The sequence below is a fragment of the Halictus rubicundus genome, chromosome 4 (genome assembly GCF_050948215.1).
Source record: "Halictus rubicundus isolate RS-2024b chromosome 4, iyHalRubi1_principal, whole genome shotgun sequence".
NCBI lineage: Eukaryota > Metazoa > Arthropoda > Insecta > Hymenoptera > Halictidae > Halictus > Halictus rubicundus.
In genome coordinates this window covers 20380371-20407256 of record NC_135152.1, presented here as the reverse complement: position 1 = coordinate 20407256, position 26886 = coordinate 20380371, and the positions used below count along the sequence as shown (strand labels likewise).

The window sequence follows — 26886 nt, the reverse complement described above, 5'->3', positions numbered from 1 at the left end:
AAGGTCACGCGAGGGTCATAATATTACAGGTCGTCGGATTCGTCTTAACCATCATATAGCGATAATAAAAATATATCGTTCCATTTAAAACAACTTCGATGACCTTTAAATCTCAGAAACAAAACAATATAACCTTGAACGAATTTTGTTTGCCTATCATAATATTCGCCCCTCCGAACCAACTAATGTTTTCCTCTGAGATTCTCTTCTATCACAAAAAAGAAAACAAGCGAGATATTTTCGATGCTCGAGTTAGGTGAAACACCGTGTATATCGCGCTGGCCCAGGATACGAGCAGAGGAAACGTCGAGTCCTGGTTTAGTTGATATCGAGTTGCGCGACCGACCGAGCACGATTTATGGGATCGCGTACGAACGGCCCGAGTCATAGTTCGCTCGTCGTTTACTTCATTTCGATCTACGTGACCGAGCAATCGACACCGGGCTCCGGTGATACGCGATCTCGAGACTCGCGCGCGCGCGTGTGTGTGCGTGTACTCTGTCGTATTGTTCCGAAGAACTCATCGTCGACGGAGCGGACAGCCCCGTCCGACGTAGAAACATGTGAACGGAAAATCGTAGAATCACGAACCCGTTCGACGACCAGAGAGTTCAGAAAATAGCTAAACCATCTGCCAGGTGATCGCCGGGCCCGTGACTAGGCGAACCGTTACAATCTCTTCATCCTTCGACTCATTAACGAATGAATGTCAACGGTGTTTCTGTGCGAAAACCTATGGAATTCGTATGTGCAAGGTGCGATCGAAACGATTAGTCCCCCTGAGGATAAATCGTGTTTCCTCGGGCCTGTTTATCGGTTCTGGCACGATCCTGAGAACCTTGCGGAAATTAGCTGGCGAGATCGAAATCGCAAAGAGGTAGTAAACCTTTTGTAACAATAATCGCTAGACTGCGGATCTTTGTGCGTTTATAACAAAATTGAGCAGATAAAACTTGAGATTACAGGAACATTTGAAAAATCCCAAATGTCAATATACTATTTATCATCCGTTAAAATTAGCAAGTGAAGAAATAACGTTCCACTGGGTTTCAATTTCTTGTACTCGATGCAAATGCAATCTTTTATTTTGCACAAAGATCCGCAGTCTGTGATCACTTCCGACCTCGAGGTCCCACAAATTCCAACGATACTCAGTTTTCTATCATGTTTGTCGCCACGTTTGTATCCACGTTTGCCCATCTAATACGATTCGTGTGTAAAAGATGAAGGTGAAACGAAGGCGAGGAAGAATATTACTGGCAATCTAATGATCCGAAGAACTTTGAAGTATCTTTTTCTCTTTCGAAAACCGTGGAAGACGTTACGGAAGTTTAGGTGACTCGGGCCCGCATAGTAGAAACACGATGATCCATCGCGCGATCGCAACGGAGACTTTGATCGGTCGAGTCGAGTCGCGGAGCGTTTTCGATCCGACCTTGAGCATCAGCGCTTATGCCGATCGATCTCCCCGAGGACTGGCGTGTTGTGTTCCGCGCGTCATGTTCGCCGGAGAGTTTCACGCTTGGTACCTTGGCGAGGCGCAAAGGTGAACGCGAACGATGACCAGGATGTCGTGATACTTTCAGGCGGATCTGCAGAGCCGAACATCGTCGAGGCACCAGCATGTACGTCGGACGAACAGCGATTTAGGAGGTCAGAGGTTACTGCAGTGGGACACGAGGTCCGGATACAGCCACGCGCACAATTACCGCAGGATGCTCTCGACTCCTTCGCCTATCAAGACCAGGCCTCCGAGGCTCAGCCCGAGGCACTCCTCCCATGACATCGTTACGCTCAGAAGGTGCGTTCAAACGCCATGCAACCGTCCCGCGAACTTTCGCACCCTAATCGCAAAACGCCTCATTGACTTTTTCGCCGTCTACGAACCGGTCTCGTCGTCCGAGACCGACCGAGACTCGAAAACTTGGAGCAATCGACGCCACAGTGGGGTGTTTGGCCCGAAAAGCCGGAAGAAAGTCAATTTGAAAAATTCAACGTGAACTGTAATTTTTTTATCGCCCGAAGTTGTTGAATGTGTGGAGAACAATGTAGTAAATTTTTTTTATTCGTTTGTAAGTTTATGAATCTCTAAACTTAATCGAAAGTCAAGAGATTCTATGACTTGTATTGCCTTTTTCCAATCATGCTATAACATATCGTACATTTATCAGTGATTTTTACATGCTTTAAAAAAGCTGTGTAATTCTTTGCATTATCTTTTAGATAAGTATGGCCTACACTTTCAGACTGTTTTCATTTTTTTATTATACTTATTTATAAAGTTATTAATATTTGTATATGATCAATAATTCAGAAATTATTTTTACAATTGTAAGACTTCATTGACGATTTTATTATGGTTCTGAGCGAGTCCCGATGGTCTTTTTGGTCTCATTATATTCGGTAGAGATTTGTGATTCCAAGCTAGTAAAGTTTGGTTCCGGATTTGTCCGGATTGACGTTTTATAGCTAATTTAGTATTAGCGTTTAATGGTAATAATTTAGAAATATTCTTAAAATACATATCTACTTATTAAAACATTTCATGATCTACATATTTTGTATTAAAATAATAATTTACACCATTTTAACATAATTTACGTGTAAAAATACATTTTCCAGCTTTTCGGTGCACGTACTCCACAATCGCCACGATTTTTTAAGTTTCCGATAATCTGAGGAAAAAAAGGTTCCAACAAAAGATTAACAGTATTCAGATGTCTACAAATTTCAATACATAAAATTTCGGAAAAAATTTTTTTCTTATAAAAAGTGAGGATCAATTTGATTTTTTAACTGTTAAGATATATTTTTATTTCATAATGTTATAGCTGATGTTAAGACTTTTAAGATTTTTTCCGGCTTTTCGGGCCAAATACCCCACTGTGCGACGTCTGCCGGGACCGTATTTACCGTTTCTAGGGAGTACAGTAACGCCTCGATACATGCGAAACCTTCGGAACTAAATGCCCTTTATATAGTAATTATTCCCTGATCTCTTCCTGCTGGCGTCAAACGTGGAATAAGGTAGCAAAGACATAAAACATCAGCGGTAGGACAGCAGAATTGTTGTAATCCTGCAACAAAGCTTTTTTGTTTTTTTTTTTTGTGCAATTCTTGCCATCATATTCGTGGCATTTTTCTGATTAGTACGACTCCAGACACGATACAATCGAACCATCCTGTGGTACATGAGTGTGCGGATTAATAGAACAGTTTCCTAGCAATGTCCAATTAAATCGTACTCGATTTAGACAGTAAATCGTGTTGTAGATCGCTGTAGATTGAAACACACGTACACACTCACATTGACTCACGAAAGTATTCGAACGCCCTTTAAAACAGTCTGACTTGTTTCAAATTGGACTGAACGACCTGAGTTTTTTTGAGCAATTAAAAGAATTGGTTTACATGCGAAAAAGATTTTGGAATAATTGCAATTGGTAAGAATTACATGAGAAAGTAAAAATGGCACTTTTTACAACTCTTTCGTTCGAGCCTGTAACGAAAATTTAGAATATACGCTTTGTAGATCTACGTTTGTTATACACGTGCTGGAAATTTCATTGAAATCGATTAGTGTACACGCGAGCTACAAATAGTTGGAAGTGGTGAAAATCATAGTTTTCCACGACTTTTTAAATTTTCATTACAGGCTCAAATAGAAAAGTTTTAGAAAGTGCCATTTTTATTTGCTCTTACAATTCCTAGCAATTGCAATTTTTTCAAAATCTTTTTCGCACGTCATTCGGTAAAACAATTCTGATTGCTCAAAAAAAGGTCAGGTCGTTTGGTCCAATTTAAGAAAAGTTATACTGTTTTAAAGGGCGTTCGAATACTTCCGCGAGCCAGTGTGTGTATTCATCGGTTCGGATAATCGAGGTTCGACTAAATCGTCGATTGAACCGGCAAACTTGCTCCGAACGATGTCGTGTTTGGACTCATTTTAATCAGAAGAGTGTCGCAAGTATATTAGTGACATTTTTTAAATAAAAATAATTAATAACATAACAGTATTGCCAGTAGAATTGTCTCACTGCCAGTCAGCGTTGCTCATTGTATGAAAGAAACAAATATCGTGCAGATCTTTTTCACATGTATCGAGACATTACCGTAGCTGGAAGTCTCATTGTCGAGCTTTTATTATTGTTATCGTTACGGGTGTGTACACACACACGACGATTGCTTGGGTTTGATGTGTGAGTACTCGCGCACATCGCAGACGAGACCAGCCATACCTCTGACCGATGGAAAAATCTAGGTGCTTCTTTTTTTCTTTTTTTTTTTGTTTTTGTTCTTTTCGTCGTCACGTTTTCGCGGAATTTCTCGACCGATTTCGGCGGCTGTTTCTTTTCTCCTTGTTCCTCGTTTCTGCTCGGATCGAAACGGATCATAGCACGGCATTAGACAATCATCAAAACAAATCCTTGAACAATGTCCTTGAAGGAAATTTAAATTCTTTATTCTCGAACCTTTCCAGTAAATCGAGGGAGAATAGTGGTAGGTAGACGACGGGTATTATAACAAACCACCTTCTTTTCCATTTTTCCTCGTAAACAAAGTTGGACTGCCACGCGTGACCATGTACGGAGTGGTTCTTTCCCTTCGATAGCCAGACCACCGTAAAACTGTTCGAATTTCGTTTTCGTAACTCGCTCCATTAGCTCACGTTCTTTTAAATTCCAAATCGTTCGATTATCTCGTTCGAGATCGATTTTTATTTTGCAATCCTGTTAGTCGAAATTTGAATTCCTAGACATACAGTGACTTCTCGATATATGTCAACTGCACGCACCCTGCCAGCGTCGTGTATCGTGCAGGAGTATACCTCGCGGTAGCGGTGATAATTCCGCGACGTTTATCATCCAGGCCTAGGCGACATATACAGAGAAATCACTGTAGTCGGCTGACACTCGGAAAAAGACATACGTAGGACGTTCGATGATGAATGGTACACGTTACTCCGATGATTCTTGAGGACAAATAATAATCGAATGACTCGCCCGGCGGTACCATTCACCAAGAAACTCTGTAGAATTTCAGTGATGCGAGAGGACAATGTAATAAGCGGTTGTGTTCGAGGTAGCCCGATCTGCAGAACCACTCTGTATAGTTCTACCTGTCGTGTGTATATATATATATATACTTACCTATTGTAATTCGTTGCTGAATGTTGTATCGATGCTTCTACGTAAACACAAGCTTGTTGGATCCTCTATCCGTCCGTGTACACGGGCGAAGATGAATATTAACGGTGATTTTATTTTGATCCCAGTAACGCGAAAGGGAGGAGTACTCGGACAAATCTGAGGCGTTCGCTCAGCCAACCACTGGGTATCAATCAGCTGTCACCATTGATGCGCACCAAAACTGCAGGTAAAGCCAACACCTGCGCCAGAACAGAGTCAGACCCCCGACACCGTCTGAGCTCCAACGTAGAAACAACTTCCTTCCCCTCGCACCAAGCAAACGAGCAGTCGATCGACGATCTTTTATCCTTTCGCCTCTTATCTTCGAAAAGCAGACAGCAACTGTTCAAAAGATAAATTTACACGCGGCGAAATTATCTTAATCACTTTAATTCGCTCGTCCTCCTTTATCCAGATCACCGCTTTCAATTTAAAACCTCTCAACTTGCTGAACTAAATCGTTTTCGGTAAAGTAGCCAAAAAGTTTTCTCGTTGCAAAAATGCGTGAAAGGTCTAGTTATATTTTTAATAATAATATTGCTTTATTCTGCCTTACAGCCAAGAATTGGACTCGGTTCACAATATCCTACAATTATAACAAAATAAAACTATCTTATCCAAGCATTCTCTCTCTCTCTCCTTCTCTCTCTCCCTGAAAGGTCTAGTTAAAAGTCTCCAGTTTTTGGCCAGCTCGGAAATAATTAGACTGATCCATCTAATAAGATTTGATAAAACGTTTTGGCGATCTATATTGAAATACAGTGTCTACTCGATACATGTCCAAAGCGCGGGCCCCAGCCAGAGACATAGATCGGCAAGGATTCTTCGATCCACGTCTCCAGTTTTTGGCCTGCTCGGAAATAATTCGACTGATCCATCTAATAAGATTTGATAAAACGTTTTGGCGATCTATATTGAAATACAGTGTCTACTCGATACATGTCCAAAGCGCGGGCCCAGCCAGGGACATGGATCGGCAAGGATCCTTTGATCCACGCGACCTCTCGCGGGGTACACCTCGCGGCAGTGGGGATAGATCTGCGACGTTTACCGGCTAGGCATTTGGGACATGGAGCAAACACTGTACTGCTCGTAGATCAGTAAAGAGGACCGAGTATCTCAGTCGTACAGTTCGTTCGATACGTCTGCCTGTTCGCTTGGTGGGAGAGACTGACCGGTAGCAAGCCCCGTTGACGAAGATTAGTGCACACTTTCCACGATTTGCTCCAATGGTATCCAGTTTCTCTAGACGCCACTTCCGAGAGTGCTCCGAGTTAGCATGCATCCTTGTAACGATCTCTCGAAGCATTCGTATCGTTGTAAGAGAACGCGCCTGTAAGAACAGTTCTTGAGAGTACGGAATGCGGAGACACTCCCTGTATTAAACGTGTTATCAATATCCTCATTCTGTAAGGACTGCTTCCTGTGAATACGCTTTTGTTTGCAAGCTACAGTAGAGACCGATCGTTCCCGGGGAGCCTCGCGAGGCTTTTCGCCGACGGGTCGATAAGGAGCGAGGAGACACCTCATGCCCCGAAGAGCTCCACCAGCTCCGAGCTCGCGAGGCTCCGACGAGAACGATCGGCGGCCTTCGTTACACGCAAACGTCATAAACAATTTCTTTAATCCTCCGCTGCCAACGCCTACGATGGATAATCTGCAGGGTGACTTTTCGAATATGTCGTTGCTTTCTCGTGTTGCCACTTAAAACGGACACGAACGTCGGGATCCACGAGGGTCAGGCAAACGCGGATTTTGTCCACTGGACCCCACTTTTCTGGGATCAAAACATGGAGACGCTAGAACTAGAAACTATGAAAACGTTTTCGCGAGACATTTTTTAATATATCTCTTCTTCGGAGTACATGTTACCATAAAAATCTTACAAAACCTGGGCAAATTCGATCTCGCTGTTATTATAAAGGGATGAGTCTAAGTCACGTTTAGGGCTCGGTAGTTCTAGCGTTGAAAAGCGTTCCATCGAAATGGGAAAATTAGAGAAAAGGTCCGACTGACCCTCGTATTCGCGGATCGATCGAACATTGATAGGATCGCGTAATTTGGACGAGTAAAGAGAATTGATTCGTTTGAAACCAGGTGCGAGATTGCCCGGTGGGAATGTCCTGTCGGAGGATGAACAGGATGGAAGGGGTGGAACGTCCGATGACGAGATGATGTCCGACTCGGAGTCGTCCATCGCCTCGTTGACGGACAGAAAGAAGTCGTTCGAGCAGACGATGGACGAGGAGGTCGTGATCCTGGCTGAAGCTGTTTGGGACCATGTGGCGATGGAACCGGAGGAGCTGGCCTTTCGTGCCGGCGACGTGATCGAAGTTCTGGACAACCTGGACAAGGATTGGTGGTGGGGTAACTGTCGGGGCGAGCATGGCTGGTTCCCGGCTGCGTTCGTCAGGGTAAAACATTCATTCGATTCCGAACTAATCTCGAGACCTAGGAGATCCTCTCCCCATGTGTTAAGATGCAACATCGATTCCTTGTAGTTGCGTGTCAGCCAAGAGGACACGGTGGAGGATTGTTTGGCGGCGATGGCGTCCGGTAGCACGTCGAACTCCCAGCTAAGAAGACGTACCAGCATCTCGCTGCTGTCGAACGAGCAAGTCAGAACAAGCGTGGTCCGCGAGCTGGTCCAGACCGAGCGAGACTTCGTGAAGATCCTGAGGGACGTCGCGGAGGGATACATCGCCGAATGTCGACGGCGGACGGACATGTTCAACGAGGAACAAATAGAAACTATATTCATCAACCTCGAAGAACTGTTGGACTTCCAGTCCGAGTTTCTGAAGGATCTCGAGTCCAGGATAGACTGGAACGCTCCGTACAAGAGCTGCGTCGGCGAATGTTTCCTGGATCATGTGAGGATCCGATCTAGCAGCCATTTCGAGTATTCGATTTTTCAGCGTTGTCGGTGTTGTAATCCATCATTGATTTTCAGAGGGCAGGATTTCGCATGTATTCGGAGTACTGCAACAGTCATCCGATGGCCACCGTCACGCTGCAAGAGCTGTACCAGCATAATCGTTATAGCAAATTCTTCGAGGCCTGTAGACTGATGAGAGGCTTGATCGAAATCCCTTTGGACGGGTATCTGTTGACGCCGGTGCAACGGATATGCAAATATCCGCTCCAATTGGCGGAGCTGTTGAAGTACACGAAGACCGATCACCCGGATTACCATAAAATTCAGGAGGCCCTCGAAGCGATGCGAGGAGTCGCCGTTTTGATCAACGAAAGAAAAAGGCGAATGGAGAGTCTCGAGAAGCTGGCTGCTTGGCAATTGAGGGTCGAAGGCTGGGAGGTACGAATTTGTGTTGTACACTTTTTCTTTCGCATCTTCCCGTTTCTTGAAAGAAACTCATCTCTTTGCAAATGTAATGGCTTCAATGACATTTTTAACAATTTCCATTCCAGGGCGAGGACCTCATAGAAGTCTCGTCTCAGTTGATTCATCAAGGCGAGGCGATGAGAGTCACGACTGGCATGTGGACGAACAACATCACCTTGTTTCTGTTCGACCATCAACTGGTTTACTGTAAAAAGGATATTCTAAAGCGGAACACTTATGTCTTCAAAGGTCGCATTTACCTCGACACGAGCGAGGTGATCGACGTTCCCGACGGAAAAGGTAGTTCACGCGATATATTAATATCAATTTACCTTGAATAAAATATTTTCTGTACGAAGAGTGTACCTATACGATAATTGAGCCGTTTATTTTGAAAGTGGCCTAAGTCCAATTATACTTCAGTTGACATATTTAGGGGTTTGTGTTTCAGTAAAATTAAAAATATACGTATAGGGTACCAATGTGTCTGAAAGAGTTAAATTTACAGTTCCTATTAAAATAATAGCAGTTATTAAGTCCACTTATACTTCAGTTGACATATTTAGGGGTTTGTGTTTCAGTAAAATTAAAAATATACGTATAGGGTACCAATGTGTCTAAAAGAGTTAAATGTACAGTTCCTATTAAAATAATAGCAATTATTAAGTCCACTTATACTTCAGTTGACATATTTAGGGGTTTGTATTTCAATAAAATTAAAAATATACGTACAGGGTACCAATGTGTCTAAAAGAGTTAAATGTACAGTTCCTATTAAAATAATAGCAATTATTAAGTGAGTAATATGTGTTTTCTTACCAGAAATGGAGTTAAGCCACTTTCAAACTGAACAACCAGATTCGTTATAAAATTTGAAAGAGCACAAGTCCATTCGACATAATTTTAAATGCTTCAAATTCGAAAAAACAATACTCAATTTACTTTATATATCTTTACAACACTTCAAAAACGCAATTTATGCAATTCAAGAAATTTTGTAACTACACAAATTACATAACAATTTCCTACTCATCTACATTTTGTAGAAGTCGCTGTATTTCGCTGTTGTAATTCGTCTTATGTTTTTATAAAATGGCGTCAATACAATATTTTCGAACTTTCTTGGTCTAGCCGGACGTGGTAATAAATCCAGGATTTTAAACTTTGCATTCTCATCCATTGATATCTTATAGAAAATTTTATATGGTTCATCTCTCAAAAAACGCATACAGCATATTTTTAACCAATTTATTATTTCTCCGTTAGCATTCTTTACCCTTTTAAAAATCGCGTCCTCCAAAAATTTTGTTCACATGAAATCCTCCTGTTTCATTTCATTTAGAATAAAGTTATTACCTTTCCGGCATTTTTTCATAATGGATTGGACTTGGGCCACTTTCAAAATAAACGGCTCAATTAATATGGAGTAACGCTGAATATTGATTTGCAGATCATCAATCGGGAGTGACAGTGAGACACTGCTTGAAAATATACAGCTGTGTCCGAGACAAATGGTTGCTTTTCTGTTGCCGCACGGCGGAGGAGAAGCGTCGATGGTTGTCGGCCATGGCGGAGGAACGTAGGCTAGTTGCTCAGGATAGAAACGATGGACTGGAGTTCCCAACTGCGGCCAGACAACTGGCGAGGCTCGTGGCAGCGAGACAGCAGAACAGACCGCCAATCAAACCTCGCAGTAAGACATTCCGAAAAGTCGGAAATCTGATAATTAAGTCATATTATGATTATTGGTTGTAGTTAATTCTCTACCTTTTACAATTGTAGACAAAACGTACAAAAGAGAGTCCGCTTACGACATGCCCACCATGGTTGGACAAGGCGCGACGAACTCGTTGGGGCGAAAGGTCGGCACCTGGTTCACGTTTGGTAGCAGCAAAAAGAGTACACGACCTCAGCCGTCCTGAGACAGGCCTACCTTCGTACCATACATTGACCTATGAACCTCGAACGAGATGCGCTTAATCGTTGCTCCACGACCTAGGCTCGAATGCACGTTACTCAATATTTCGGAAACCGATGTAAGGTTTCGTTGAGAATAATTAGCCCGGCTTCCTACCCTCGCGGAAACTAGACATTGCACTTGCTCTCGCTGAACGGGAACGCAAACGATCATAAGCGCTCGTCACATGTATGGGACGAAGGTAAATTGATTTCTATGATCATCAAATCGCATTTCACGAACGCATCATCGATAAAATCGCATTGATAGAAAATCCTGTCGACCGGCTAGCAGAACGTTAAAATTTGTTCACGCGTCCGAAATTAGTACCATTGTTTAATTGAACAAGTATATACGGCTCGGTGAAAGAGATCGTAAGTCCGAATTCGTCAACGATAATTTATTTCACTGCTTCATCAGATCACTGCACGGAGTGACAAGGTATTATCGTTTAGACATCTCTAGTAAGTAATGAACGTTGTTTGATCCAAGTAATGGTACGAGAAATATTGTTAAATTAAATTAATCGAGTTCACGTAACGAAGACTATATTGCACGCAAGCAATGTTTACGCAAATGTTTTTTGGCGGAATGATCGTCATCCAGCTGAGAGAGAACGTGTTAAGAAATTATAGCGAACAATGGGAATATGGAAGTAAACTATTTAAAGCGATCGTGTTAATAAGCATCAAAACTGAGAAAAATGCAGTATAAACTAGAAAAATAAACGCAGTTCTTGTTAGACGTAGATAATACATGTATAAAGAAACTAGCGAGCTTTCGAGGTACTAAAGAGAAAGTACTAGTCACTTTTATCACGCAATCGTATAACATAAACAGTGATAAAAATTTTATTGTTACTCGACTGCTTGAATGGGTGTTGCGAGCATTGAACGGATTAGCAATGGCCATACGTTCTTTTTTCTTTTTATGGTAATCGAAAGACTGACGACAGGAATGGTTTCCATGATGTCTACGAAAGAACTGGTATGAGGGTACCACTGAGAGAAAAGCGCGATGCTATAAGCAAGTTTCACAATAGCCAACTATTTGTAGTTTCTACCTGGAAGAACGTTTACATATACTCCACTGTTCGATACTTTAGACATTAGATAGTACTTTAGAACGCACACTAAAATAAAAATTGTTATGCAAAAGCAGTGTCCGAAGATTTTTCTCTCAGTGACGGGAAATGTATCCGCAGCAGATACTTGTAGAAACGAATCTCAAGCAAAATCACATGATATAGTCCTTTTACTGCCTAAGGGTTTGTCTGTTATCTCAACTAAAGCAGTAATCGTAAAATACTCAAGGTAGTTTGTACGAAGATTTTAAATTTGCTAACTTGGGACGGAGAAAATTATATTTCTACGTCGTAACAGAGAGAGACAGTATTAAAGATACAGGTACTACTAAATATGTAAATACTCGCATATCAAGCCTCTTTTTTCTACTGCGGCTGAAGCAGTTTCTAAAAGTGAACTCCCAAAAGAATATCTTTCAAGTTTTTCTACTCTTGTACAGAAGAAAACGCTACGAGAATATCGTGCCGAGGAGCCAGTCAACCAGCAAAAATCTCTGTGTTTTGTAAAATTTAAATTTAAAAGGTGACAACTTGTGAACGTTTGTCTGTGCAATTCGTCATCGCAGATGATTCAATTAACAATTTAAAGAGAAAATATTGATGCACCGATCGTGAAAGTTTTCAACACTGCCAATATGTTTACTACGTGCGTCTTCGTTCAATTCGTATAGTTTCTCGTCATTTTATATGCACAAACACAAACCTCGAGTATACGTTGACAAAGAACGGGAAAACGAGATTAAGGCGTTATTTTGTGTCCGTGGATTTTTCATGTTTCTCTGTCTTCGAACATGCGCGCAAGTTAATGGAAGTCGTTGAAAAAAAGAAGAAGAAGAAAAGATGTTTACGAAGGGAATGACAATTCACAGAAATATATTTTTGCTTATTTTCTGGCATTATATTTACTATACGACGAGGACAATATGATGATGAAATGAAGGAGCAAGATTCCTACTCGACTGTACAGAGAACACTAACCGTTGATGTTTAGACTAGAAGCAAAACATTTGTTGCTGAATTTAACTCACTCAAGAGTTATTTTTATAGGACAAATTTATTTGTTTCAATGCGACTCTTCTCTGTACGCATTGTTATGTAAGAACAATTTTAATGGCCAATGTAACTAAACATAAGAATAGGATGTCTCTCACATTAACTATAAATGCTGAAACGATAATACTGCATAGTATCCAACTCAGAATACTTCATTAGTATGAACTTCACCTTTACGAGTCAAAAAATAAAATTTCTGTGAATTACCAGAGTAGTAGTACAAATGCCGACGGGAGATCCGGTTAACAAGAGGTCTGAACAATGTCCGTTGCTTGTATTAGCTACACTTTACATATCTCGACGAAGATCCAGATGATGTTGACAAATATAAAATTTATAGTTTAATATTTATTGTCTTTGTAATTACCGATCAAGTGATTTGTTCTATTACTCTGGGTACGTTGACACAAATCCTGCACAAACGGCAAAATGATGTGCTTCGAAGCAATAATATTACTAGGCGTTACAGTAATAACAGTTTAAGCTGTTAAATATATATGTAAACACATACACTTTCCCTTGTATTTGATATTGGTTACTGTGTGTGTGCATATTGATAATTAACGTGACATGTGCATCATTAATATGCACATGCGTTCTGCAACAATACGTTGGAAACAACTGATACAATAATGTATCGTTTTGTTTTGTGTAAATAGCTAGGTGGTATTGTAACTTGTAAGTGTAAATATTGTAGACCTCTTTATTAGCGAAAACAATGTAGGCAATAAGTGACTTTAAAGTTAAATAACATATAACTTTTGGATAATGATTAACTATTAATTATATAGCGCGATGTTTTGTATATTTGTATATCTAATTTAATGATTTAATAATAAATTGGTCCCTTTGCTCGATTGTTCACGTTATAAATACTTATTGTTTATGATATGTACAGTTGAAATTACTCGATATGTTTAAAATTGTTTTCATAATATAAATATATACTCAGTTAAATATATGTAAATAAACATTTTATAATTATTACATATAATTATTTTATTGCATTTTATCGCACATTTTCCACATATTAAACTTCATACATGTACAATTAAAACCACGCAACGTATAAAGAGAAAATGAATTCGAATAAGCTTGATGAATCTATTTCTGATTTTTGTGTGTAGATATTATATCGATTAAGTACCAAGTATATAAGTCGGAGTTTTTGATATTTGAATCTTCAATTCAGAATTCTCTTTCCTTAATTGAGACACAACTTGCCTCAATGTCTTAGCTTCTTCCAGCAGCTGTGCATTTTCATCTAAACTTTGCTGGAGATTTTCTTGTACATCCCGCAACTCTGTGATGTATTCACATGCTCTCTCCAATATTCCTCCTTTGCTCTATCATTGAAATAACATTGAAACAGTTGATAGATAATATAATTGCATTTCATCACGTGGAATAGTTAATAGACAGCATATTGTAACATTATAAAGTACATTACCTGTAATTCAAAGTTTGTCTTTACATCTCCTTCTCCTATTGTGCTCTGTTCGTAATCAGGTAAAAGTTTACCCAACTTTGTGATCCAATTAGTAATTTTATCTCTGCGTCGTCTTTCAACTTCGTTGTGAGTTACCCTTCTCCTTTCGTCCCTCTGCAATAGATTATTTATTGATCATTTTTATTATTATTAAATAATTACTGTGCTTTTATGGACAACAAAACTAATACCTTTTTGATAGTGGTAAGAATGTTTTGTGGATTATCTATTTGAAGCTTCACACGTGGTGCAACTGTTCTTGGAGAATCTCCAGTGATTACTTCATTGCTATTACTCAGTACATATAACTGACCGTTTATAGGCGATGTTAAAACTTGCACAGTATTATTTAAAGGTTCAGCTATTGACACTTCCTCATTATTTGGTTGACTATCTTCAACTTGTACTACTCTATACGCAACTCCATTATCATTCCTATTTACTTGACATATTTGATACCTTATATTATCTTCATCTGTGACAGCATCTATTTCTGTGTCGCAATCTACTATTTCTGCTTCCTCTAGAACGACCCCAACATTATCGTTGCTAATTGTATTTTCATCCACGCTACAAAATAACAATCACAATACTAACGTTAGAAAAATGTTTTTGTTCTGTTAACCTCAGAAGTAGGATATGATTTTTCTTCTGAAGGCTCGGGTGTTGAATTATCACTTGTAAAACAATTCTTATTTATAATGTAGCCATCAAAGTTATCTAAAGATATAATCTATGCAATACTACGATTGCTATTATTATTATTATTCGCTCTTCTATATCACTATATGCACATAAAACTATTCGTTTACTAAAATTGACAAAGATTATGTAACAAATACCTGTCATCGATGCGATCGAAATTGTTTAAAACTTCCATTTTAATTGATGAATTCAACTCTTTTTGTTCAGTGCTTCTTCGTTTCTGGTACAAAAAGATGCATCACATTCAATCACATTGCATTTCCATACGTATGCATAAACTTCTTCTGTATACGTGGTACGTCATAGGCATGCGGAAGTGTATCGACCGAATGTTGTAGAATAGTATACTTTAAATACATACTATGAATTAGTAAACCAACTTCGAATTAAATACTTCTTTCCAAATGGTCGTATATGACTTAGATTCATACAATACAATAGAATAATTCAACTGAATATATTATGGTAATTAAAAAATTGAAATTAGAGTGAATTTAGTATCTACATATATACTAATTGTTATCATTGAACAAAAAAGTGAAACAATCTGTTGAATCGAGTTCTGACAAGAGGTGCTCTTGATTTTAGCAGAAAGTTACACGTGAGGTCGACATTAGGGGATCGATTTCTTAGATGAAAGAAAAATCGACCTTTTTCTGACTTTCAGCCATTTTAGTGGTAACACAAACGAGATATAAGAATACTATTCTTAGAATATTCTTAGAATAGACATAACACCTTATAATCTTCCGTGTCCCGGGTCTGACTCAGTCTGACCGACTCGATATTTTGCAACTGATTGCAGCGTTTTCTCATGGACGGCGGCTAGCTGAGGAACTATTCGCTGAAGTAGTAACAGAGGACATGAGAGTGCTATGGTATAGTGCTGCCCCCTAGTCTGATTTTTAGCCTGGACCAGAACCTGCATCATCTTACCTGCATCATTAGCAGCGGATTCCAAATAATGCCAGAGTGGATGCTACTTCTATGTTAAAAGAGGCTCTTCTATGTAGGCTCTGATCCAGCCTAAAAGACGATGCAGGTTCTAATACAGGCTAAAAAGATGATGCAGGTTCTGGTCCAGGCTAAAAAGCTGATGCAGGTTCTGGTCTAGGCTAAAAATTAGACTAGGGGGCAGCACTATACCTTGGACACTAAAATCCCGGGCGTGAGCACTCTCATTTCCTCTCTGGCTGAAGCTCCGAAGAGATTAAATTTCAAGAGCTTAAAAATGAACTTATTCTAATTGTTATACCCCAATCTTGTTGGTGGTTGAAGTCTGTGTGTGAGGTAGTATCGGATGGTAAAAACACAGACGAGACAGATACGCTTCTGTATAATGGAGTTGGGAATCATTTACTTTTTCAAAAATATAATTTTCTTGTCCTGTCTTCACTCGATGCAGTTCGAATATATGACATAATATTGAACCTTAGTTTTTTGTTGATTTTACTGTTTGTTTCTATTTATTGTTTATTTTTTACCTTTATACTGTATAGGCAAGCATTAGATTTGTAACCAATAATGTGTCCGGAAGTCACCGCAAAACCGGAAGGCAATCGGGAATAAAGTATTCTATTCTATTCTATGTTCCATAATATTCTAAATATTCTCAAATATAAAATAATTCATATTCATGTTCATACACATTAGCAGAACATGGATTAAAATATTCTGTATACTAGTTTATCAAATGTTTCTAAACGTGTGATACATAAACATATTTCCTATACTCTAAATAAAATCTATGAAGTAATTTGAATTTCTAAATCTTTGAATATTTATTTTTAAAATACTGCCATTATGACAGATGTGCTGGTATATCCGTGTGTGTATATGCGTCTTCTACAACACGTGTCTGGCAAAAAGCCATCCTAATGTCACTTTTTTCTTGCAGCTGTAGCAGGTCTACCTGTTCTAGCAGGTGGTGACTTGCTTGTATTTAATCGCATTAAAAAGGAAACGATAAATGCATATGCATGTATATATATATATATATAACACCGGTGGTATTTTCATTAACCAGTTATAAAGATCGTAACCTATCGAGTGGCATGACATTTTCCTAAAACACAGGGACAAAGAAATCAAGGTTGAGCCAATTTAATAGGAGCGCGTGGTACCTGTGCCACCGGTTGCGACCGCCGCAAGAAAAGCGTAATAACAGGTGGCTCCGCGTCGCGGCAGGTGGATCAATTTCTTTTTTTCTCTTTTTTCATCTTTCCTGTACGGTGTAGGTTCCCCCATTGTTTTCGAGCGATGCACACAGTACCTGACAGGGCGTATTGAAAGCATCGTGTCGAAAACTCGATCCGCGATCGCGTGAGCCACAAGTGTCAGCAAGAGGGACGGTAAATATGAGGATTCCGTGGAGGTACATGTCGCGGTAGATGCAATTAATTGCATCGTTCTCCATCGTTGGACAGGTAGAGGTTATAACCTGCGATATTATTTAGTGTATAGTACATACATACGTATGAAAGCTCGTGACTGTGGTAAAATAAAAGACGAAATAATGCCGCCGTCGTCCCATACGAATTGGACTAAGCCCTTGCTAAAAAGTAGACAAACAATGCAGATGCAGGCGAAACGAACGACATACACTGCACAGAATCAAAATTCAAACGGCAGTAGCACGGACCACAGTGCTACACCACTTGATAGGAGAATCAAAGTTGTTTTAGTAGGTGATGGTGCCGTTGGAAAGACCAGCCTCGTTGTTTCTTATTCGACGAACGGGTTTCCTGGAGAATACGTGCCCACTGCTTTCGATAATTATAATGGTTAGTTGATTATTCCATTGTATGGTAAGTTTTACATCTATAACAATATCAACTTTTATTGCGAACAGCGATCATTAAATAGTACGGTGACTTATAAATTTAACGTAATAGGCTTTTTCGATGTTTTCATGAATAATTTGTTCTTCACATTATCCATTCTCTCATCGTATTGGCAAATTTTTTTGCAATGTCGTAAAATGTAATACTACAGCTTCCATTTGACAACAAAATTTATTTAAATATTCATGGCAATGGATAAAAATTAATTTTTATACAATATTTAATTATTGTGGTATTATTAAAATGTTTGTTGTGAAAATGCAAAGTGATATTCTATGCATGAGCACTAGTTTTTTCTTGTTCTTTGTATAATCTTATCTTGGTTATTTATTGCAAAATAAACCTACAAGCCTATAATAATCTCTAGATGGTTCTCCACAATGGTTTTGATAATCTAAATTTTTACAAATTCTATGTTCATAATTATTTTGTTTTTATTAAAAGATTTATATAAAAAAAAAAACTTGAAATAATAATCTTTCTGTGTTTTCAGTGGTAGTCAATGTTGATGGTCAACCATTAAACGTCCAATTATGTGACACAGCAGGACAAGATGACTTTGATCCTTTAAGATCATTGTGTTATCCAGAAACAGATGTGTTCCTAGTCTGCTTCAGTGTAGTATGCCCATCTTCTTATCATAGTGTAGCTTCTCGATGGATAAATGAAATAAGGAAATATTGCCCAAATGCACCTATTATTTTGGTAATAATACTGCAATATATAATTTGAATAAGTGTCATAAAATTTCTAGGCAATCACATAGCAATTAATTGTCTCGGTTATATGTAAATTTATAATACAGTTATAAAGTAAATGACTTCAACAATGATTTCAGGTAGGCACAAAGAGTGATTTAAGGTCACATGTGCACCATAAATTACAATTAGCAAGATATGGCCAAACACCAATTACAACTACTCAAGGACATCAATTGGCTCAAAGAGTGGGTGCTGTAAGTTACGTAGAGACATCTGCATTAACTCAACACGATCTTAAAGAAGCATTTGATCAGGCAATTGTTAGTGCTCTTAATACCCGAAGAGGTGGTGCAAATTTATTATTTAGGCGTAGGAAACCCTTACCATTGTGGCGTAGGTGGTTATGTTGTTGGGAAAGGCCTTCAAGTGGTGCATAAATATTATAATTATTAGACTCTCTAGAATATCCTCTGTGATCAAATACGGCTACTTTGTTATCAGGATTTCTTGATCCTTAATCCTTATTAATATTTCATAGATTAATACTTTTCTTTTTTGAGAATTCTTTTACTTGAGAGGAAGGTATTTGTATTGTTATAATTACTTTATTCGTTACATTACCAAATACCTCCATTAATCTTATTTTTATAATTAAAAAATAATGTAATAGATTGATCAAAGCAAACTTTATTCTTTATGATGACAATACTATGACACTATAACGAACGTATTTTCTCTAGAGATTTAGGGAGTTTTAGGTTCTGATAGCTACATTGTATGCCGCTCATAAAATTCCTGAAGCCAAACGTGGCATAATTTATTACAATACTAATCATATTTTTGTTACTAGTATGTAATTGGCTACTTGCCGGTTGTGATTTTTTCTTTATATATAGGATCATTAGTTCTAGAATTCGAATGAGTATATCATTATTGCATTATTATTACTATTATTACATCACATTAATAATACTTAATTCTGGAATTCTTCCCATGTTGTAAAATTTATATCAGATAAGGATGACTGATGTAACAGATATGAATTTCAAAATGATAACTTTGCATTCTGTCTTTTAATCGCCTATAACAATCAAAACACATGTTATTTATTATTCATAAAATATTTAATAGCCTGAAGTATAATATCTGGAGTGAAAAAAAATTAAATGTAAATAATTTTCCTATTTAAAAGAACAGAATGCAAAGGAGTTCAATATACATTGCATAAAAATTACATTGCTACATTGTTGCTATGCATATGAATCAAATTAAATATCTAATGACTAATAGTAAAGGAAGTAGGTAATGAATACTTTATCTATTTGCTAGTATACAATATCTAAATATGGGACATAGCTATAAAAAAAAAGAAAATTTCACGAGGTATTAAACTGTTAAAAATATTAGTGAACGCTGTGATTATGAAATTGAAATTTTTTCAAGTTCTATCATTTTTGTATATAAAATATAAGAAAACATAAGACTGTTAGTAAGTCTTAAATTTGCTTCCAATTTAACACAATGTTAAAGGTCAACTTGTATCATAAATTAGTTAAATTACAATTTAAATAGATTTCTGTTGTATAAATGTAATATCATTTACACTTTCTTACCAAGTGCTTTTTAAAGATTAAAATAGAACACTAAAAATGAAAGAACTAATAATATTTAAGACTTACGAACTAGAAGCAATAATCATGAGTGTTCTGGAACAACACTAGATTATGTCTACTTACATCTTTGGAAATATTGAAAATCAATTCTGAGAAATAGGCTGAACAAATCATAAAACATTTTTAATATTTTTATCGAGTGTACTTTTACAATTTCATGAAAGAAAATACACATATTTATTTGCACTGTACTTTTTATCTTTTTCAAGCTCAATGCATTTGACCTATTTAAGATGAAACGATTTTTTGCTCATGACCTTTCACTTTACAGAAATTTTCGATTGGATTATATATGTAATAAAGTAATTTATATTTTTTTAAATATATATTGTACTAGGTATATTTATATATGCAGACTGTGTATAATTTTATAATACATGAGATTGGTTGTTTTAATCTATTAGATTAGAAATTTTGATAAATTAGTAGAACCAATGTTCCTGGACCTTTGATATTAATGTTATAAACTGAGTATACGCTTTGAATAAAAAACCTAAGATATACAAGCATAATGCATATTTGTATTTAAAATATGATAATCATATTTTTGTTAAATATGCTTTTGATACTGAAAGGTATGTACAAGGTCTATTTAGGTGCATTTGTTACACAGTAAAGTATAATAAGTTCATACTTTTGAAATGCATCAAACATCTTAAAAATAATATTTTTTGTATCATATATATTGGTTCTACAGATATAAAAATCACTATATTGGGATTTTATCATAACTAAACACTTCATACGATTTGTAAAGCTATCGTTACACATTTGAGCAAATAAATATTTTTGATCTTATTTATTAGATAATGAAGCAGACGCTATTCATTGATATTACTTCGACAATATTGTCATTTCTAATATGTAATAGGATTTTGCACTGAACTAATAATAACATTCATTGTATATACAAATATATGATATACTATAACTATCATACAGATGTAGTATTTAAATTGAAAGGCAGCAGATATGTTATGCGTACGTAGATCAAAACATTTTAAACTGAAAAGGTGTCTCAATGTTGTACTAAATGGTATTGACAACTGCTTACACCATGTAATAAAGTGAACAATATTTTTGTAAACATTTTTCTATATCACTCTATGCTTTCTAACCATATAAATTAGTGTCAATTGTACTTCCAATGTGTAAAGTACGAGAATTTGTATGTTCATAATAAATTATTCATAAAGAGAGTTTCATTTCACTGTTGATAATTTATTGTCTCATTATGTGCTAATCACTTATATACATACAAGTTGTATCATTGTGCACATCATAAAGTAATTTCAGTAATTTATAACTTGGATATAAATGCAAAGCACTCTAACTGAGGCAGAACCGTCAGATCAGGGGAATCGACTCGAGTAGACCAATCACCTCTCTGCCGTGGGTGTGGGTTCTGATCCAGGCTAAACATGAGGTTGGATCTGATCCGGGCTAAACGTTCCGTTCTACCGTGGGTGTGGGATCTGATCCGGGCTAAAAGTTAGTGTGGAGACAGCACTATATAGGAGGCACAAATACCCCGGGCGTGGACATTCTTGTATCCTCTCTAATGTTGCTAGGCAAGCTACTAAATAACCTTCATTTATTGTGGTAATTTCTAGCGGTGATTGCGTACTTACGCATTACGATAGATAAGCCTTGAAAGTATCATCAGAAAAAAATTGTAATTATAGAAAGCATGAAGACAGACATCGCTGATCCATGGTGTGGGATAGGTGCTCCAGAGATTAGTGACAATAAATGTGTCGATAATTTTGAAGATTCTTTTGTAGAGTATCAATCGGAGCACTTGAAGCTTGCCGATTCGGAAGAGTATTTAAAGAAACTTTGTAAGTATTTGCTTATTTTCGAAAAAATTACATACGCTAATGCCATATGGTATCCTTCACGTTTCCAAAACCCATTTGAATTCAACATTTCTTTTATGCTTTTTTACGAAACTATATAATACTATTGTAAAATGTTGCAGATAACAGACTCAATAATCTACAGAAAGGAACATCCAAAAAGGATCTAATATCATCTTTAGTAGAAGCGAAAGAGGATTGTATAGCTAGATTAATAACTTCTGGTAATAAGCTTGAATTGGAAGAGGAAACAGAATTAGCTGCAAATCCTTTGATACGACACATAGCACCCCATTTACAAGTAATTATAGTAACACCAATAAGATACAATTATTTTAAAATGGAAATACTTTGTGTAAATTATGTTCATTATCAATATATTATCTTTTTAGGCTTTAACTGCCAGTGAATCTATTCATCTCCTAAAGGCAGACATTCTTCAAATAATTCTTGAAACTGAACAAGAGAAAGAAATTATAGAAAAGTCCTTTACAAATAAGTAAAATTGAATTCATAGATTGAATAATTAGAGTCTATTATTATCTATTTCTTTTAAGAAAATATGGCAGTAACAGCATTGTCAGGAAAAGTATTTCTGCTGATAACTGGTGCAAGTCGTGGGATTGGAAAACAAATTGCAATATCGTTTGGTTCTGCATTAGAAAAGGGTTCACATGTTCTTTTACTGGCAACAAACTTGAATGCTTTAAAAGAAACTGCTAATAATATTTCTTCTAATGTAACTGTTGACACTTTTAGCGTTGATTTAAGCAAAGCAACAAACGATGAATTACATGGTAAATATTAAAAACATACATATGCACATACACAATGTGCGATTCGACCCTGCACTTTCGGGTTCTCGCACACCTCTAATGATCTAGAACAATCTTCATTGCATGTAAAAATGTAAACAAAATATATTGGTACTTTTTCTCACAGTCTATCTTTTCCAAATAATAATATTGAGTCACATATGTTTTAGATATTATAATGCAGTCTCTATCTCAGAAGAACAAACTACCAAGTGATTTTGATCGAATGGTCGTAGTACACAATGTTGGTACAATGGGAGATCTTTCTAAACTTACAACTGATATGACTAATATAACTGTATGGCGTAGTTATTATGATTTGAATGTCTTTATTCCTGCTATACTAAATGGTGTTGTAATGAAAATATTTACTGAGCTCACAAATGCTAACAAGACAGTTATAAATATTACCTCATTACTTGGTATTCAACCATTAAAATCTACAGCATATTATTGTTCTGGCAAAGCAGCGAGGGAAATGTTTTTCAAGGTAATAAGTTTGTATATGTATATATTGGTTACTCATTATTTACGTCATAGTTATTTACTTTTTTATTTTGGTATTGTGTAGGTGTTTGCCCTAGAATACCCTGAAGTGAATGTATTAAATTACTCGCCAGGACCGGTTGAAACCGATATGTTACACGAAGTATGTAATGAACATGGTGATCCGGAAACTAAAACCTCATTTAATGATATGTTAAAGAAGAGAACAGTGTTAACATGTGAGCAAACTGTTAATCGACTGTTAAATGTTCTTAAAGATCATAAGTATAAATCGGGTGATCATGTTGACTATTACGACGAATTGTGAATATATTGTTCCAAATTATTTACATTCCGGTTCTCACTAACTAAGATATCAATATAAATGATATTTTTATTGAATTAGTTAGAAGTGTTGGTTAAAGTTTTATACTTTATTTGTTCATGTTAATATGGCATTATAAAACTGTACGAAATATACGCAATTAAATACTCATTTTCAATTACATCTGTGCGTTCGTTTAGTTGTATTTTTGTAAGTATTGATAAGAACCCATGATTATTCACTATCTTGTGTCAAAGGTTCATATACTGCACAGTTGACCTTTCGATTTTGGATTTGTATGTTTATAAGTAAAAGTATCGTAATAGCACAAATTCCTACAGATACCAGAAAAACTGGTAAAGGATAAATAGGTGGCATATAATGTGAATAAATCATCCCATACAATGCAGCTGCTGCAGCTGGTGTTAATGTTTCTATAGATACTGTCAATGAAAATACTTTCCCTGCAGAAATATACCAACATTAGTAATTCAGTATTATACAATTATAAATGGAACTAGTGATACTATAAGTAATATGACTATTATTCGTCTAAAAATTGCACACAAAACGCATTGCGCTCTTCACAAACCTTTCAGTGCATAGTTTTCAATGATCATGAATTTTTTTTAATAATTATAAAATCTCTTCACTCATAAGAGTCTTACTTTAAGAAGTTTGCTGAATGTAGCATTTTTTCTAATCCGTTGAATATATACTAAAATACAAATATGGAATAACTATGGACCTTTAGGTATAACGTCAAGTGAACTAACATTTAGTGTGACTCGTAAACAATGTGAATATAATTCAAAAGATACGTAATGATCTTTACCGGTATCCTTTGAAGGCACAGATTTAGATAATATAGCACGCAACATTGGACTAGCAACACCACTGAATATACTAGTTCCTGCTGATAAATACATATGCCACGATTTCCATGCAAAACTTTGAACCATTGATGAAGATAAACTTGAAAATACTGACAATATGGCCGCCGCCTCTTCAGAAAATCCTAAAATAATAATTTTATTTTCATGATTTTACTTATTATGCCATACTTATTTGTTGAAATATCTATTCATCACTGAACCTGCATATGTTGTCAGAACGTTTACTCCAAATATTATTCCAAAAGTTATAAGAAATAATTTTATTGCTACGTAATTAGAATATGTATCTACATCCCAGTGTAGCCTGGCACTTGTAAATAGATATCCAATAGTCATTTCTCCTTGGAAAGTGATTACTAACAGAATAATAACAATCATACAGCACCAAACTATGTACCGATTAAAACCATCTCGTTTCTTGGTACACGTACTAATAAGTTCCTTGACTAATTCTATATCAAACAAACTACTGAAAGATGTCTGAAAAAGTAAAAAGAGATTATTAAAAAGAAAATATTAGCTCATCTATGTTTTAAAATTATAACAATGAAAATTAATAAGCACATACTGTATTGCTATTAGATATTGTCTCAGGAACTAAGAAACAAATGTAGAGTCCTGCTATAATGCAACATACGGTAGCAGACCAAAATACACTTGTATATCCATATGCTCGAAAGACAATGGGACCCACTAATAAACCAGTTATAATGCCAATAAATATTGAAGTTTCCATCCAAGCTAATTGCCATGCCCTATCTTTCTTATTTGATATGTCGGAGATATAGCAAATAGTACCCAACAAAATTATGCAAAATCCTCCAAGACACGCATATGGAATATGTGCAATTAATAAAAACCATGGACTGATATCCCAAATAGTCATGAAGGAGAAAATGAAATGTGTCAGTGTTAAACCTATGACATAGAGATACAATAAAAATAATTACAAATACAATGTTCATCAAACAAGTAGTAACTTTTTAAAGATACAATACCAACCAACATATCCGAATATTAGTATAGGTTTCCTTCCATATTTATCACTCCATGGTCCCAAAAATAAGGATAAGAATGTAGGAAAAATACATTCAATAAACGTTTTAACCATCAAAATTTCACTTGCTATGGGTTGTACTTTTCCGTATATAATCGCAGAACCATTGTTCTCATGTAAAAGCAAGCATTCTGATTTGTTTATTTCTAATGTTATACTACAAACGCGATACATTATCAAATCTGTTAAAATATTACCTGAAATTAAATCACACATTTGACTTTAATATTATATAATTAATGTAACTTTAGTAATAAACAAACTTATTTCATATTTGACAGTATTTTTTAATATTACTCCATTGATTCTACACTTTAAGTACAATGTTTACCATAATTAATATATATATATATATATATGACAAAAGATTTGTTGTCAATTACTTGTTATTGCTTGAGCAAATATTAATATCATCAGAGGTGGTTGTACAAGTACATAACGTCTCCATCCTTTGATTGTTTGATCCATTTTGTAACTCTTTTTAAAAAAAAGTATAAAACTAGCACCATGTAAATGTTACACTATAAACAAAAGACTTTTTAAATATTTAAAACAATATGTACATATAATATAACAATATTAAATTCAATCTGTACATTACAATTTTTGACAGAACCGTCACGTCTGATTGACTGTCATTGTTTGGTTCTTTGTGTATTTCAGCATGCAACGTCATTCACTATAAGTAACAGATAACTCTGTATCATTATCATTATTATCCTTTCTGTTACCGTCAAAATATATTTTACATGCCTGATACATTTTCATAGATCACATTTTCGTCACATTGGTTCGGCTTTTCGTGAAAACTAACCACCATAAGGATAACTTGAAAGATAAGAAAATACAAGACCTACTTGAATTTATTAAGGAAACCAAACTGATAAATCAAACAATGTAATCTATTCTTGCTTACATTATGATGTCATTAATAAACAAGCAGTTGATGCGACATGAAACCAAAAAATAAAATTTAAAAAAATTTATCGTAATCGTTTTAAGTGAACAGCTGATGGTGGTCACAGCTGGTCACAGCGACACAAATTTTCTTATACATAGCTATGTATCATGTATATAATCTCTTATTATAAGTACATATACGCAAATTACGTATAAATAGAGGTACATATATGTGTATTCTTCTCTGAAGCAGTCTTCTGTGGTGACGCGCCAGTCGTCATGTCGTCATAAGTATGCACACGTACATTTAAATGCACAAAGTGCATCGTTTTTATAAAAATATACAACAAGTACGAAGTAGTTTTATTCTAACAAAGTGATTCAATTCGTCCAGAAATGTTACGTCGAATCTGAAGTATATTTGAAACAATGTCAATTCGTCACAACCTGAAAAGTCAAAAAATTGTGATCCGTATTTGAATAAAGCTTCTGCTTCAACAAGGGTTATCCA

At 36.3% G+C, this 26886-nt stretch overlaps 6 protein-coding genes across 16 annotated transcripts in view; 4 read left to right on the top strand and 2 right to left on the bottom strand.

Annotated features, from left to right (window-relative positions):
* Nucleotides 1-11631, top strand: part of Rhogef3 (Rho guanine nucleotide exchange factor 3) — a 255046-nt gene extending 243415 nt beyond the window's left edge. The window contains exons 13-20 of the mRNA XM_076787374.1: nt 1587-1801; nt 5276-5376; nt 7287-7603; nt 7691-8062; nt 8143-8505; nt 8619-8832; nt 9983-10225; nt 10315-11631. Of these exons, the coding sequence (XP_076643489.1) occupies nt 1587-1801; nt 5276-5376; nt 7287-7603; nt 7691-8062; nt 8143-8505; nt 8619-8832; nt 9983-10225; nt 10315-10454 (1965 nt within the window). The 3' untranslated portion in view covers nt 10455-11631. The remainder of the gene's footprint in view (nt 1-1586; nt 1802-5275; nt 5377-7286; nt 7604-7690; nt 8063-8142; nt 8506-8618; nt 8833-9982; nt 10226-10314) is intronic.
* A 1975-nt stretch (nt 11632-13606) lies between these two features.
* Nucleotides 13607-15508, bottom strand: LOC143353800 (upstream stimulatory factor 1). The gene is made up of 4 exons (XM_076787402.1): nt 14958-15508; nt 14307-14685; nt 14077-14229; nt 13607-13972 (listed from the first exon to the last, which is right to left on the bottom strand). The coding sequence occupies exons 1-4, from the start codon at nt 14993-14995 to the stop codon at nt 13766-13768; spliced, it is 777 nt and encodes a 258-aa protein (XP_076643517.1). The 5' UTR covers nt 14996-15508; the 3' UTR covers nt 13607-13765.
* A 1522-nt stretch (nt 15509-17030) lies between these two features.
* Nucleotides 17031-21247, top strand: LOC143353777 (ras-related C3 botulinum toxin substrate 1). Of its 4 annotated transcripts, none has more exons than XM_076787350.1 (4): nt 17031-17194; nt 17277-17603; nt 18157-18368; nt 18502-21247. In XM_076787350.1, exons 2-4 carry the CDS (start codon nt 17297-17299, stop codon nt 18799-18801), a joined length of 819 nt encoding a protein of 272 aa, XP_076643465.1. In that variant the 5' UTR covers nt 17031-17194; nt 17277-17296; the 3' UTR covers nt 18802-21247. The 4 variants fall into 4 exon arrangements, with proteins under 4 accessions (XP_076643465.1, XP_076643464.1, XP_076643467.1 ...); XM_076787352.1 differs by having other exon boundaries at nt 17033-17246; nt 17399-17603; XM_076787351.1 differs by having other exon boundaries at nt 17033-17252; nt 17399-17603.
* Nucleotides 21248-21583: 336 nt separating this feature from the next.
* LOC143353781 (uncharacterized) lies at nt 21584-22444 on the top strand. Of its 2 annotated transcripts, none has more exons than XM_076787355.1 (4): nt 21584-21608; nt 21723-21878; nt 22019-22197; nt 22289-22444. In XM_076787355.1, exons 1-4 carry the CDS (start codon nt 21599-21601, stop codon nt 22397-22399), a joined length of 456 nt encoding a protein of 151 aa, XP_076643470.1. In that variant the 5' UTR covers nt 21584-21598; the 3' UTR covers nt 22400-22444. The 2 variants fall into 2 exon arrangements, with proteins under 2 accessions (XP_076643470.1, XP_076643471.1); XM_076787356.1 differs by having other exon boundaries at nt 21608-21652; nt 21727-21878.
* A 14-nt stretch (nt 22445-22458) lies between these two features.
* On the top strand, nt 22459-23703 carry Sptr (Sepiapterin reductase). The gene is made up of 3 exons (XM_076787353.1): nt 22459-22693; nt 22882-23201; nt 23283-23703. Exons 1-3 carry the CDS (start codon nt 22459-22461, stop codon nt 23523-23525), a joined length of 798 nt encoding a protein of 265 aa, XP_076643468.1. The 3' UTR covers nt 23526-23703.
* Nucleotides 23615-26851, bottom strand: LOC143353773 (putative peptidoglycan muropeptide transporter SLC46). Of its 7 annotated transcripts, none has more exons than XM_076787337.1 (9): nt 26392-26600; nt 26229-26328; nt 26072-26154; nt 25859-25996; nt 25421-25672; nt 24987-25336; nt 24619-24898; nt 24358-24540; nt 23615-23986 (listed from the first exon to the last, which is right to left on the bottom strand). In XM_076787337.1, the coding sequence occupies exons 4-9, from the start codon at nt 25941-25943 to the stop codon at nt 23757-23759; spliced, it is 1380 nt and encodes a 459-aa protein (XP_076643452.1). In that variant the 5' UTR covers nt 25944-25996; nt 26072-26154; nt 26229-26328; nt 26392-26600; the 3' UTR covers nt 23615-23756. The 7 variants fall into 7 exon arrangements, with proteins under 7 accessions (XP_076643452.1, XP_076643457.1, XP_076643453.1 ...); XM_076787342.1 differs by having other exon boundaries at nt 26077-26154; XM_076787338.1 differs by having other exon boundaries at nt 26229-26303.
* Between the last annotated feature and the right edge of the window lie 35 nt (nt 26852-26886).

What these genes read in the sequence shown, in the direction of transcription:
- LOC143353800 (XM_076787402.1), bottom strand. Translation starts at nt 14,995, where the DNA reads ATGGAAGTTTTAAACAATTTCGATCGCATCGATGACAG. An exon ending in TTCTTACCACTATCAAAAAG is followed by an intron (nt 14,230 to 14,306) that starts GTATTAGTTTTG and finishes AATCTATTGCAG; the next exon opens with AGGGACGAAAGGAGAAGGGT. An exon ending in AGACAAACTTTGAATTACAG is followed by an intron (nt 13,973 to 14,076) that starts GTAATGTACTTT and finishes TTTCAATGATAG; the next exon opens with AGCAAAGGAGGAATATTGGA.
- LOC143353777 (XM_076787350.1), top strand. Translation starts at nt 17,297, where the DNA reads ATGAAAGCTCGTGACTGTGGTAAAATAAAAGACGAAATAATGCCGCCG. An exon ending in TGCTTTCGATAATTATAATG is followed by an intron (nt 17,604 to 18,156) that starts GTTAGTTGATTA and finishes CTGTGTTTTCAG; the next exon opens with TGGTAGTCAATGTTGATGGT. An exon ending in CAAATGCACCTATTATTTTG is followed by an intron (nt 18,369 to 18,501) that starts GTAATAATACTG and finishes CAATGATTTCAG; the next exon opens with GTAGGCACAAAGAGTGATTT.
- LOC143353781 (XM_076787355.1), top strand. An exon ending in AGAGTATTTAAAGAAACTTT is followed by an intron (nt 21,879 to 22,018) that starts GTAAGTATTTGC and finishes AAAATGTTGCAG; the next exon opens with ATAACAGACTCAATAATCTA. An exon ending in ACATAGCACCCCATTTACAA is followed by an intron (nt 22,198 to 22,288) that starts GTAATTATAGTA and finishes TTATCTTTTTAG; the next exon opens with GCTTTAACTGCCAGTGAATC.
- Sptr (XM_076787353.1), top strand. Translation starts at nt 22,459, where the DNA reads ATGGCAGTAACAGCATTGTCAGGAAAAGTATTTCTGCTGATAACTGGT. An exon ending in AACAAACGATGAATTACATG is followed by an intron (nt 22,694 to 22,881) that starts GTAAATATTAAA and finishes CATATGTTTTAG; the next exon opens with ATATTATAATGCAGTCTCTA. An exon ending in CGAGGGAAATGTTTTTCAAG is followed by an intron (nt 23,202 to 23,282) that starts GTAATAAGTTTG and finishes GGTATTGTGTAG; the next exon opens with GTGTTTGCCCTAGAATACCC.
- LOC143353773 (XM_076787343.1), bottom strand. Translation starts at nt 25,943, where the DNA reads ATGGATCAAACAATCAAAGGATGGAGACGTTATGTACTTGTACAACCA. An exon ending in ATTTGCTCAAGCAATAACAA is followed by an intron (nt 25,673 to 25,858) that starts GTAATTGACAAC and finishes ATTTAATTTCAG; the next exon opens with GTAATATTTTAACAGATTTG. An exon ending in CGTTCTGACAACATATGCAG is followed by an intron (nt 24,541 to 24,618) that starts GTTCAGTGATGA and finishes TTATTATTTTAG; the next exon opens with GATTTTCTGAAGAGGCGGCG.